Source organism: Bison bison, unplaced genomic scaffold (genome assembly GCF_000754665.1).
Source record: "Bison bison bison isolate TAMUID 2011002044 unplaced genomic scaffold, Bison_UMD1.0 scf7180017864386, whole genome shotgun sequence".
Lineage (NCBI taxonomy): Eukaryota > Metazoa > Chordata > Mammalia > Artiodactyla > Bovidae > Bison > Bison bison.
In genome coordinates, this window is record NW_011494958.1 from 658,786 (window position 1) to 672,989 (window position 14,204).

The 14,204-nt window shown below is 41.9% G+C and overlaps 1 protein-coding gene across 1 annotated transcript; it reads left to right on the plus strand.

Moving 5' to 3' along the window:
* Positions 1–2,580: 2,580 nt before the first annotated feature.
* LOC105001907 (olfactory receptor 1I1-like) lies at positions 2,581–3,531 on the plus strand. The gene has a single exon (XM_010858352.1). It carries the CDS (start codon positions 2,581–2,583, stop codon positions 3,529–3,531), a length of 951 nt encoding a protein of 316 aa, XP_010856654.1.
* The last annotated feature ends 10,673 nt before the right edge of the window (positions 3,532–14,204 follow it).

Consider the following 14,204-nt stretch of genomic DNA (forward strand, 5'->3'; position numbering starts at 1 on the left):
GGACTGCTTGAGGGTAAAGGAAAAAAATCATTTAGGGCTGGTATATCGATGGCAGCGAGGGCAGATTCTTGGAAGTTTTTATTAGCCTTCTTAGGGCAGTCCCTTTTTAAATGGTTTTTATCTCCACATGTAAAGCATGCTTCATTTCCCTTTCTAAAGGCAGCAGCCATTGTCTCAGCTAGCATTTGCATCTTTTGAGTTTCTGATCCTAGATTGCGACAAGCCCTCAAATAATCAGTAATAGTCCCAGTCTCACCAATTGGAGCAATAGCTTTTTGACATTCCTGATTTGCATTCTCATAAGCAAGTAATTTCTCTAGCTGTTTTTTGGTTTCTTCTCCGATTACAGTACAGGAAATAGCAGTTTCTAATCTAGCTAAAAAATCAGCATAATTTTCATTAGGTCCTTGTAATATTTTAGTGTAGCTACCTGTAGGCTCTCCTTGAAGAGTAATTCGATCCCAAGCTTCAAGGGCCACTGTTTTTAATTTGCATGCAACAAGGGAGGGCATTGTATTTGAGCTTCTATGGTATCAAATTGTCTGGCGCCAGTTAACATTTCAAAAGTAATTTGGTTTTGGGGAGTGCCAGCTCGAGCATTCTTGTTAGCATGATCTCTGGCTATATCATGAAACCACATTATCCATTGAAGATATTTTCCTAGTTTAAGGAGAGCGTTTATTAAAACTCACCAATCATAGAGAATAATTTCCAATAGAAGAGGCCACAATATTTAGAAGCTCTTTAGTAAAAGGCAAATGTGGGCCATACATAGTTATAGCCTTTTTCATCTGTTGCATGTAAAAAAAAAATTAATACATTCATATTGAGGTATTATGTGCCCTTGAGAGTCAGGATTTCTTAAAACTGGAAAGGCAGAGAAACCATTGGCTTCAGAGATTTGTGATTGCAAAGCCAGTAATTCAGAGAGCCTCTGTCGTGGAGGAGAGAGAGTAACTGCTGATTTTTTGCAAATATGAGTCTGTGTTAAGGACTTATCATTATTATTTAAAAAAGTATTGCCGGTTTTGGTGTCAAAAGGTGTCTCGGAAGAGTCATTATCAGAATTATTAGGTTCCAGCAAAGGAGAGACTTTTGGAGTTGAGCCTGTTGGCAGAGGAGGAGCATTTGGAGTAGCCGGGATAGGATTAGTAGGAAAATTTTGAAATATTTTATGTTGTTTTAATTGGACCTTTTGTAAAGTTTTATCATTTAATTTATATTCATGTAATAAGTGTTCTGTCAGTTGTCGAATATTGGGAGGGCTAGAATTTACCTTGAAATGGAAGAATTACAGCTTTAATGAGAGCCCATAGGGGCCAGAAATCAATTGGAATATTTTTTCCCTTCCTGATGGCTCGTTCAACATTTCTTTGACCTGGTGCCAAGTTTCTAAATCGAAACTGCCTTTATCAGGTAACCAAGGATTACATTTAACCAGTGTTTGAAAGCAAGCCTCTATTCATTGGCATGAAACCAAAAGTCCCTGAGCTTTAAACAAATGGTGAAGTAAAGTAGAGAAATGATGGGGCTTTCCAGCCGTTTGACCCGTGTCTTAGTACTTACCGACCTCAATAGGCCCGGAGTCACTCCGTCCGAAATGCCACGTATGCCAAGTCCCTGTTCTGGAACCACTTGTTGAGGTCCTTTTATGGACCGGAACCTGGCGGTCTGGAGTCGACGATAAGAAAGTGAAAGAGAGACAGAGAAAAAGAAAGAAAGAAAGGAAGACACGAAGACCCAAGCTCTGATGGAGCAAAGGTGCTTTAATGATCTTTCTGTGAGTATATATAGGTTGTTGTACAAGAAATTTGTTTCGACAAGGATAAAGATCAGAAAACCAAACGTACAGCAACCGTTACCAAGGGAACAGGGATTAATAATGGTCACAAGGTCAGGAGACAATCCATATCTCAAGAAAAAGGATCGAGACTAAGCAATTTTGTCATAAGGAGAATGTTTACTGAAGGAGATTCAAGCCTGTCTCATCCTATGACCGCAGTCCTGGGAGTGGCATGCCATTCCACTGGCTTCTGGCAACAGAAACTGATAAAGAACAGAGGATTTATGAAAAACAGCATGTAGGAATCCTCTTGTTAAACATTCCCTGATAGGTCCCATTTGTTTATTTTGTTTTTATTTCCATTATTCTGGGAGATGGATCAAAAGAGATATTGCTTTGATTTATATCAGAGAATGTCCTGCTTATGATTTCCTCCAGGAGTTTTACAGTGTCTGGTCTCACATTAAGGTCTTTAATTCACTTTGAGCTGATTTTTGTGTATGGTGTTAAAGAATAATTTCATTTTTTTCCATGTAGCTGTCCAGTTTTCCCAGCATCACATGTTGAAGAGACTGTCTTTCCAACCTTGTGCAGCCTGCCTCCTTTGTCGTAGACTAATTGACCATAGATGCATGGGTTTATTTCTGGGTTTTCTATTCTGCCTCACTGATCTATATTTCTGCTTTTGTGCCACTGCCACATTGTTTTGATGACTGTAGCTTTGTAGTATTGTTTGATTCCCAGCTTTAGGTTGCTTCCCTCTGCCTTTTTCTCCTCACAGTAGACACAGGCCATCCATGGAACAAGAAAACCAAACAGCAGTCTCAGAATTCCTCCTCCTGGGACTCTCAGAAAAGCCAGAGCATCAGATCTTCCTCTTTGGGCTCTTCCTGCCCATGTACCTGGTCACCATCTTTGGAAACCTGCTCATCATCCTGGCCATCATCACAGACTTACACCTCCACACGCCCATGTACTTCTTCCTCTCCAACTTGTCCCTCATCGACATCTTCTTCTCTTCCACCACTGTCCCCAAAATGCTGGTGAACCTCTGGACTCAGAGCAAAGCCATTCCCTTTGCAGGCTGCCTTGCCCAGATGTATGCCTTCCACCTGTTTGGGACCATGGACAGCTTCCTCCTGGCTGTGATGGCCATTGATCGGTTCATGGCCATTGTCCACCCTCTGAACTACTTGGCCATCATGAGTCCCCGTGTGTGTGGGCTGCTAGTGGTGGGGTCGTGGCTGATCACCAACCTCCAGTCCATTGTCCACACCAGCCTCATGGCTCAGTTGACCTTCTGCGCTGCCTCTGAAATCCCCCACTTCTTCTGTGACCTCATGCCCCTGCTGAAGCTCTCCTGCTCAGACACACACACCAATGAGCTAGTGATCTTTGCTTTCGGCATTGTGATGGGCATCAGCCCCTTAGTGTGCAAAGTCTTCTCTTATACTTGCATTTTTCGGACGATCTTCAGGATCCCTTCTGCTCTGGGCAAATGGAAAGCCTTCTCCACTTGTGGCTCACACCTCACCGTGGTGACACTATTCTATGGCACCATCTTTGCTGTGTACCTGCAGCCAGCATCTCCCACTTCCTCCCAGAAGGATAAGGCAGCTGCCCTGATGTATGCTGTGATCATTCCCATGCTGAACCCCTTTATCTACAGCCTAAGGAACAAGGACATGAAGGCAGCCCTGAGGAAGCTGGGTGGCAAAGTAGCACCCATCAGTCCTAGGGCAGAATAGCTGTTCAGCACCTGCCATGTTCCAGGGCCACAGTTCAGTGCATGGAACACTGAAACACATCCATTGCTTCTGTCAAGGCATTCAGAGTCTGGTATGGAATAGAGATCTGTCAACAAATCATCACAGGTCGACATGGTAAATGTGTCTGTCATAAGAGATGAATGAAGCACTGCAGGAAAGAAAAGATGTGTATTTCCCCCCATGGTTTATCTTCCTCCTGAAGGTTAGAGTAGGAGATTTTGAAGTAGCCTTAAATTGGCCTTTCTGGGGTGTCTTATAGAAATGGTACATGGATAATCCTAGTTGAATGAAAGATTCAGTTCAGTTCAGCCGCTCAGTCATGTCCGACTCTTTGCGACCCCATGAATTGCAGCACGCCAGGCCTCCCTATCCATCACCAACTCCCGGAGTTCACTCAAATTCACGTCCATCGAGTCGGTGATGCCATCCAGCCATCTCATCCTCTGTCATCCCCTTCTCCTCCTGCCCCCAATCCCTCCCAGCATCAGAGTCTTTTCCAATGAGTCAACTCTTCGCATGAGGTGGCCAAAGTACTGGAGTTTCAGCTTTAGCATCAGTCCTTCCAAAGAATACCCAGGACTGGTCTCCTCTAGAATGGACTGGTTGAATCTCTTTGCAGTCCAAGGGACTCTCAAGAGTCTTCTCCAACACCACAGTTCAAAAGCATCAATTCTTTGGCGCTCAGCTGTCTTCACAGTCCAACTCTCACATCCATTAGCTATACTCAATTTTAATGAAGATCTTCATCTGCAATAAAGATAATGTGGAAGCAACCTAAATGTCCATCAACAGAGGAATGGATAAAGAAGATGTGGCATATTTATACAATGAAATATTACTCAGCCATAAAAAGGAGCAAAAAAGTACCATTTGCAGAGGTGTCAATGCACCTAGAGACTGTCATACAGAGTAAAGTAAGTCAGAAAGAGAAAAGCGAGTATCATATAGTATCACTTATATGTGGAATATAGAAAAACTGGTACAGATGAATTTATTTGCAAAGCAGAAATAGAGACACAGACATAAACAACAAACGTATGCACACCAGGCGGGCAGGGGAAGTAGGATGACTGGGAGATAGGGACTGACATATATACACTATTGATACTATGTGTAAAATAGTAATAACTATTTAGTAATAACTAAATAGGATAACTAATGAGAACCTACTGTATAGCACAAGGAACACTGCTCAGTGCTCTGCAGTAACATACATGGGAAGAAAGTATAAAAGAGATGGGATATATGTATATGTGTAACTGATTTGCTTTGCTGAACAGCAGAAACTAACACAATATTTAAAGCAACTATACTCCAGTAAAAGTAAAAAATAAATAAATGGTCTGTGTCTTAAAAAAAAAAAAGTGTGTTACATATCGACCAATTACATCACCATGCTTCCTAAGTGACTGGAGGAAGGACTCTGAGAACATGAGATGAGCTCACTTGCTTTCCGATTCAGCAGTCATCAACCTCGATCTCACAGGGGGCCTAGTGGTCCTGACTTTGCATGGGGATTAATGTCATCAACAGGCCTCCCCTGTGCCCCAGATTGGGACATAGGAGATGCTGGCATTGGATAATGGAGATCGTGATTCAGCAGACTGACAGTGGACCCTGGAATCTGCCTTCTTGACAGGCTCTCCAGGTGGTCCTGAAGCAGGCGGCACACAGACCACAGCAGGAGGACACTGGCTCTGAACTACCCACAGAGTCCATGTGTTTCCTGTGATTCCATCGCACGGTTCCAAATCCAATATGATTCTATAGGCGCTGTCAGCAACAAGTGGATGCGGTGGGCTAGGTTACATGAAGAGGTTGGATTGGGGGCTGAACTGTGTCCTCCACAAAGATATGTCGCAATCTAACCCCTAGTACCTCAGAAAGTGACCATTTCTGAAAATAGGGTCTTTGCAAGGTAATCAAGTTATAACGAGGTCATTAGGGTCTTAATCCACTGTGACTGGCATCCTTATAAAACAAGGTAGAATTTGGACACAGACATGCACCCACGGAAAAATCCATGTGAAGATGAAGGAAGAGATCAAGGTGATGCTTCTAAAAGCCAAGGGATGCCAGAGACTGCCACCAAACCAAAATCTTAGAGAGAGGCATGAACAGATTCTTCCTCACAGTTCCCAGAAGGAACTCTGTGTGTGCGTATGTGTGTGTGTGTGTTTATGTCTGCGTAGAAACTCTGGAAGTTTACACAAAAGCCACTAAGAGAGATTATTCATTGAGGGGCCTTGATAAGAACTGGATGAATAAGGACCTGGATTGGGGAACAACATTTCATTATTCCATTGCAAGAATTTTTTTTTATTTTATTGAGTAATTTTATTGTTAGTTTCAGGTGAACAGCAAAGTGACTGAGTAACACATATACATATATCCATTCTTTTTCAGTGGGCAGCTGAAAAGAAAGAAAGCTGAGCGCCGAAGAATTCATGCTTTTGAACTGTGGTGTTGGAGAAGACTCTTGAGAGTCCCTTTGACTGCAAGGAGATCCAACCAGTCCATTCTGAAGGAGATCAGCCCTGGGATTTCTTTGGAAGGATGATGGCAAAGCTGAAACTCCAGTACTTTGGCCACCTCATGTGAAGAGTTGACTCATTGGAAAAGACTCTGATGCTGGGAGGGATTAGGGGGCAGGAGGAGAAGGGGACGACAGAGGATGAGATGGCTGGATGGCATCACCAACTCGATGGATGTGAGTCTGAGTGAACTCCAGGAGTTGGTGATGGACAGGGAGGCCTGGCGTGCTGTGATTCATGGGGTTGCAAAGAGTCGGACACAACCGAGTGACTGAACTGAACTGATTCTTTTTCAGATTCTTTTACCATATAGATTATTATACAATATTGAGTAGAAAGTGCCTGTGCTATACAGTAGGTCCTTATTGATTATCTGTTTTATACATAGTAGTGTGTATATATTAATCCCAAACTCCTAATTCATTCCTCCTGCCCCACATTTCCATTTGGTAATCATAAGTTTGTTTTTGAACTTTGTGATTTGTTTCTGTTTTGCAAACAGTTTCACTTAGCTTCACTTGTAATGCGTGAGCTCAGTTACTTCAGTCGTGTCCAACTCTTTGTGACCCCATGGACTGTAGACCTTCAGGCACCTTTGTCCATGGAATTCCCCTGGCAAGAATACTGGAGTAGGTTGCCATGCCCTCCTCCAGGGGATCTTCCTGACCCAGGGATCAAACCCACATCTCTTACATCTCCTGCATTGACAGGTGGGTTCTTTACCACTAGTATCACCATAGTTTTACTTATATTAGTTTCACTTATAATACTTTCACTTCACTTGTATCATTTTTTAGGTTCCACATTTAAGTGATATCATATATTTTTCTTTCTCTGATTACTTCACTTAGTATGATAATCTCTAGTTCCATCCATATTACAGCAAATGGCATTATTTCATTCTTTTTTATGGCTAATTTACCATATGATTACAGTCTTATTCATGGACATATGTCCAGAGAAAAACCATAATTCTAAAAGATATATGCACCCCAATGTTCATTACAGTAGTACTTACAATAGCCAAGACATGAAATCAACTTAAATGTCCATTAACAGAGGAATGGATAAAGAAAATGTGGTGCATGAATAATTTCTTAACCAAGAGTTAGTATTTACACATTTTAAAAGTTAAAATTTTTAAGACATTAAAAACTGGGGAGTTGGTAAAAATAGAAGGATCCAGAAGATAAAAAGGCCCCCAAGGGAAACAGAAATGGGAGGCATGACATAGAAACCCAAACCCCAAAGAATAAAGTCCACTAACAGTTTTGATTCAAAAGTTGAAGAGAAATCCCTTAATCCCCATTCAAAAATAAGCTTGGTCCCCTCTGGAAAGAAAAGGAAATATATACCCATCTGAATGCAGAGTTCCAAAGAATAGTAAGAAGAGGTAAGAAAGCCTTCCTCAGCGATCAATGCAAAGAAATAAAGGAAAACAATAGAATGGGAAAGACTAGAGATCTCTTCAAGAAAACTAGAGATACCAAGGGAACATTTCATGCAAAGATGGGCACAATAAAGGACAGAAATGGTATGGACCTAACAGAAGCAGAAGATAATAAGAAGACGTGGCAAGAATACACAGAAGAACTGTACAAAAACAATCTTCATAATCCTGATAACCATGATGGTGTGATCTCTCACCTAGAGCTGGACATCCTGGAATGTGAAGTCAAGTGGGCCTTAGGAAGCATCACAACGAACAAAGCTGGTGGAGGTGATGGAATTCCAGTTGAGCTATTTCAAATCCTAAAAGATGATGCTGTTAAAGTGATACACTCAATAGGCCAGCAAATTTGGAAAACTCAGCAGTGGCCACAGGACTGGAAAAGGTCAGTTTTTATTCCAATCCCAAAGAAAGGCAATGCCAAAAAAATGTTCAAACTACCACACAATTGCACTCATCTCACACACTAATAAAATAATGCTCAAAATTCTCCAACCTAGGCTTCAACAGTACATGACCCAGGAACTTCCAGATGTTCAAGCTGGATTTAGAAAAGGCAGAGGAACCAGAGATCAAATTGCCAACATCTGTTGGATTATAGAAAAAGCAAGAGAATTCCCGAAAAACATCATTTTTCTGCTTCATTGACTACAGTAAAACCTTTGACTGTGTGGATCACAACAAACTGTGGGAAAGTTCTTAAAGAGGTGGGAATTCCAGACCACCTTACCTGCCTTCTGAGAAGCCTGCCTGCAGGTCAAGAAGAAACAGAACTGGACATGGAACAATGGACTGGTTCAAAATTAGGAAAGGAGTATGTCAAGGCTGTATATTGTCACCTTGCTTATTTATATGCAGAGTACATCGTGCAAAATGCCACACTGGATGAAACACAAGCCAGAATCAAGATTGCAGGGAGAAATATCAATAACCTCAGATAGGCAGATGACACCACCCTTATGGCAGAAAGCAAAGAACAACTAAAGAACCTCTTGATGAAAGTGAAAGAGGAGAGTGAAAAAGCTGGCTTAAAATTCAACATTCAAAAATGAAGATCATGGAATCCGGTCCCATCACTTCGCAGTAAGTAGACAGGGAAACAATGGAAACAGTGAGAGACTTTATTTTCCTGGGCTCCAATATCACTGTAGATGGCGACTGCAGCCATGAAATTAAAAGATGCTTGCTCCTTGGAAGAAAAGGTATGACAAACCTAGACAGCATATTAAAAATCAGAGATATTACTTTGCCAACAAAGGTCCTTCTAGTCAAAGCTATGGTTTTTCCAGTAGTCATGTATGGACGTAAGAGTTGGACCATAAGGAAAGCTGAGAGCCAAAGAACTGATGCTTTTGAAATGTGGTGTTGGAGAAGACTCTTGAAAGTTCCTTGGACTGCAAGATCAAACCAGTCTATCCTAGAGGAAATCAGTCCTATATATTCATTGGAAGGACTGATGCTGAGGCTGAAGCTCCAATACTTTGGCCACCTGAGGCAAAGAACTGACTCACTGGAAAAGAGCCTGATGCTGGGAAAGATTGAAGGCAGGAGATGGGGACAACAGAGGATGAGATGGTTGGATGGCATCACCAACTCGATAAACATAAGTTTGAGCAAGTTCTGGGAGTTGGTGATGGACAGGGAAGCCTGGTGTGCTGCAGTCCTTGGGGTCACAAAGAGTTGGATATGACTGAGCAACTGAACTGATACTGATTTATACAGCATAAATTTATTGATTACTTTCCAGGAGCTTTCACTGGTGAACCTAACTGTATAAGTTCCCTATCCTCCTGGAGTTTCCTTCATGATGGAAGGAGTGAAAGGACATAGATTCAGGCACCTGAGTAGCCTGGGGAGGGGCTTGAACCTCCAGACCACCCTGCATGGGAACTGCCATGAGGTTCAGTTTGGGCTGGGAAAGGACACTAGGGCATTTCCTAGTGAGAATGTATCCTTAGTGGAGTGTGCCTCCACTTTGTCACCCACTCCATTATCCCAAAGTGCCCATACTCCAGACAACAGGTCACAAGTGGCAAGAATACAAGTAAGACAATTAGCATCTTCCTCCTTAACAAGGAGCCATGGGATTAAAATGCCCAAGAGCCCTCAAACTCTAAATACCCTGCTGTGACCCTGTTCACATACCCCAGCTGGGGTGGGAATACACAATTCCCTCCTCTACACCACAGACATCAGACTCCCCTCAGAAGTCACAGCTGGCGGGTCTCCTCATGTCTTTCCTGGTGTCTTAGCGTTGACCTCAGAATCCTGTGGGATCCAGTGGAGACGGAGTCCACCAAGACCATTCTCTTGGTAATACCCTCCTGGTAAGTCAGCCAAGGATGGAGAACAGGAGTGAACTGGAGGGGTTGGGGAAGAGGAACTGCATCTCTTCCTGAAAGGAGAGAGACTGTGAGGGGAGAGGGAGAATGAGAAAAAGAAGAGGGACTGAGAGCAATTCTATAGTCCGTGAGAGGGCGAAAGGTACAGAGGACAAACTCACTATAGCTAGTCATATGGAGAAAAAGCATTTTTGGTCTGCGGATGGAGGTCACCATAAAACAGTTTTCTCCAAAGCTGAGGTTCTTCAAATACAGTCCTGGACCAGTAGCAGCTGTGTCCCCTGAGAACTTCCTAGAACTTTTGTTTCTCAAGCCCCATCCCAGACACTCCAAGGCATGAGGTTTTAACCAGCTCCCTCGGTGGCAGTGATGTATACTCAAGGCTGAGAACCACTGTCCCAGTGCAAGCAAGGACTTCCTGTCAACAACCAAAGAGTTGGAAATGTGTAGCCAGGAAGGGACTCACAGGAGTACAGGCAGCCCAGAGAAACCTGAGCTTCACCCTATAAAAACCTCAAACCCAACTCTAAACACCCTTGAAAATTAATTAAATCTCTGCTGGAGATCTCTCGAGGTTATCCAGGAAGAGCTTGTGTCGTTCACTTTTCTAAAGCTCCCTTTCACCACCTGTTCACCTTCCATGGTCCTGCTCCTCATAGTAGGGATTAGCATCTCTTCCTTGTTCTTGAAACACCATGGGGTCACCTATCACCTTTCTTATCCTGATTGAATTATGCACTGTGTAGTCCCATTTACTTCAGCAAACCTTAAATCTTTCCATAAACCCATGTTCTTGGAAGGCAGGTAGATAAGAATCTAAAACACTTTAATAGCAGAGGATGACTTAGAACATGTTGGCAGAGTTTAACTATGAAACACCACTGCTCATAGGGTGTGAGTGGCCATACTCAGAAGCAATGGAGTTTGAGAGAGTGAAAATAAATCTCAGTTCAACTAAGAGCCCAACCACCTGCAGGCTGAGTGCCCAGAACATCTCTCTCAGCCCCCATCTTTTTTTTTTTTTCACTGCACCACCTGGCATGTGGGTTCAGACCAGGATCTGAACCCACGACCTCTGCAGTGGAAGCATGGAAGTGTAGATTCTTAACCACTACTCTGCCAGAGAAGTGCCAGCCCCAGTCTTTCTATTATCAGTTGTGGTCAACACCATATACCTCTCAGAATCATTGTGAAATCTACCCATGAAGAAACTCTGGGGACTTCCCTGGTGGTCCAGTGGTTAAGACTGTGCATCCCCAATGCAGGGGATGCAGGTTTGATCCCTTGTCAGGGACCTAAAAATTCACATGCCATGCAGCTCAGCCAAAAAATAAAAGAAAATTTTTTTAAAAAATTAAGTGTTGCTCCTTAGAAGCCTAAACACTTTTGTTGTCATTAAATGCCTCATATGTGCTTGTCAGAAATTGGTTTTAGGACCAGAGGACTTAACCAGGTAAGAAATGAGGGCAGCATCCCACTGCTGGGCATACACACTGAGGAAACCAGAATTGAAAGAGACACGTGTATCCCACTATTCATCGCAGCACTGTTTACAATAACCAGGACATGGAAGCAACCTAGATGTCCATTGGCAGATGAATGGACAAGAAAGCTGTGGTACATATACATAATGAAATATTACTCAGCTATTAAAAAGAATGCATTTGAATCAGTTCTAATGAGGTGGATGAAACTGGAGCCTATTATACAGAGTGAAGTAAGTCAGAAAGAAAAACACCAATACAGTATACTAACACATATATATGGAATTTAGAAAGATGGTAATGATGACCCTATATATGAGACAGCAAAACAAACACAGATGTAAAGAACAGAATTTTGGACTCTGTGGAGAAGGCAAGGTGATTTGAAAGAATAGCATTGAAACATGTATATTACCATATGTGAAATAGATCGCCAGTCCAGGTTCAACACATGAGACAGGGTGCTCAGGGATGGTGCACTGGGATGACCCTGAGGGATGGGATGGGGAGGGAGGTGGGAGGGGGGTTCAGGTTGGGGAACACATGTACATGGCTGATTCATGTGAATGTATGGCAAAAACCACTACAATATTGTAAAGTAATTCACCTCCAATTAAAATAAATAAATTAATTTTTTAAAAAAGAAATGAGGGCAACAAAGGAAAATCCTCTCATTGCTGGAAAGAGATGATATTAACACTTTACAAGGACCTGGTGAATCATGACACATTGGGTTTTTTTTCTATGTTGTCTATATATCATAAGAGACACATATAGTGCCTAGCACCTAATATGTTCTCTATAAGTCTTCATTAATTTAAAGGAAGGATAAACACATACACTGGAAAATGGAGACTTAAAGAGGCAAATGCAACCAAGCTTTGGTGGTCTTATATGAATCTGCTTTCTCTGATCTTTCTATATGAACCTGATTGTCGTTGTTTTTCAATCGCCCAATCATGTCTGACTCTTTGCGACCCCATGGACTGCAGCACGCCAGGCCTCTCTGTCCCTCACCATCTCCTGAAGTTTGCCCAAGTTCATGTTCATGAACCTGCTAATTCCCAATAAATAATGGGAACTTTCTAAATAGATGGGGAAACAAAACTAGGATCAAACTCATTTTCAGCTTAAAATGTGTGAATGAGAATACTATCAGGCATGACTACGTGTTGGCATTTCTTTAAAACTTGCTCTCTCCTGTTCATTCCTTTGGTCTATATTTTCATATCAGTTCGTGTCAGAATGTTATTTTACAAACTTGCTTTTCTGTCATCATATTAACTCTAGGAATACGTATGCAGGACATTCTGCTTTTTGTCAACTGACACTTGATCACACCTTTCTTGTTGTCATGGAAATGGCTTATCTTTGAATAGTCCAGGCTGTGTCTGGGAGTTTTTATTTTGAATAAACTTTCTGAACATCTGTTCGACATGATACAACATTGTATATTTTACTGAGGGTGCAAAACTGTTTCAAGGAGCAGTGATGGTTTGTCTGGATCATACGAAAATACAGAATTTCTTGTCCTGTGAAGGTACTGTTGAGACCAAATGTACTTCCAAAATGCCATTAGCTTTCTGTTTTTAAATATGTATTTTGTTTGGCTGTGCCAGGTCTTAATTGCGGCGCACGGGCACGTGAACTCAACTCTCAAGTTGCAGCCTGCCGACTCCTAAGTTGCAGCATGTGGGATCTAGTTCCCTGGTCAGTGATCTAATTGGGGCCCCCTGCACTGAGAGCATGACGTCTTAGCCACTGGACTACCAGGGAAGTCCCCAAATGTCATTAGCTTTAAAGCTCCAGATATTCTTTTGTTAGTGTGAAAGTTCTCTATAAAACTTCTACTTTACCAGCATTCTGGGTTCATTCAAAGTCACTGTTTCCCCTGAAAATACATGAATACTGTCCCAATGCACTGAATGCTTGAGGCCAGGGGCCTACTCACTAGCTTGCTGAAACATTTCTGCTCAGTTGAGTCATTTTAAATAATGCCAAACCTGATCATGCTGATTGCAGTTGCTGCTACAAATGTATTGTTTAAATAATACTATAAAAATTAACAAACTATAAGAGAAAGGAGGAAGGAAGGACGGAATGAAGGGAGAGAGGGAAGGAAGGGAAGGAATGGGAAATATGGTTTCATGAAATCCAAATTGTATGCTTTGTAAAGACTTAATAACAAAAAGGAATCATTTTTAAAAACTGCTGTCAAAATAGATGTGAACAAGGTAATGGAAGACAATTTGGATGTAGACGTGTAAAAATCTGAAAGGATTCTGTGCCCAGATTGTTTTGCAAGGATCCTTAACTCCTTGTTCCACATTCATGGAAAAAAACAGAACACAGATTTCAGCCTATGTATATGGCTAAGGCAAGGTAGCTGATACAGATCTACCACCAATTTCCTCATACTAGAAAAGAACTTGGTCTTCATCAAAAAGTCCAATGAATAAATTTACATACTGGACTCAAGTTAAAACGTGAAAGGTATGTTTGTCCACTTTATGTTTCCATTCTTTTGCTGGAGTTTCCAACACTGGTCCTCATCGTGACAAATGAGAAGGGGTCTACCTAGTCATGATGGGTGCAGATCATAAAGTGCCCCTAATGAACTTAGGGTTCATTGGATGCTTCAGAAAAGTGCTACTCATCCTTATATCCCTAGTCATGAACCCAAAAGAGATGCTAAAATTATGTCTTATTGATGGAAGAGGAAAGGGAGGAAAGGAAAGAGAAAAAGATGAGGGGAAAAGAAGAGAAAGAAGATGATCAGGTTTGGACTTGATTTCTCTCAATTTGATTTTCTATGAAGCTTGGCTCTATGAAGAGAAATGAC

Coding starts and splice junctions, on each gene's coding strand:
- LOC105001907 (XM_010858352.1), top strand. CDS start 2,581: ATGGAACAAGAAAACCAAACAGCAGTCTCAGAATTCCTCCTCCTGGGA.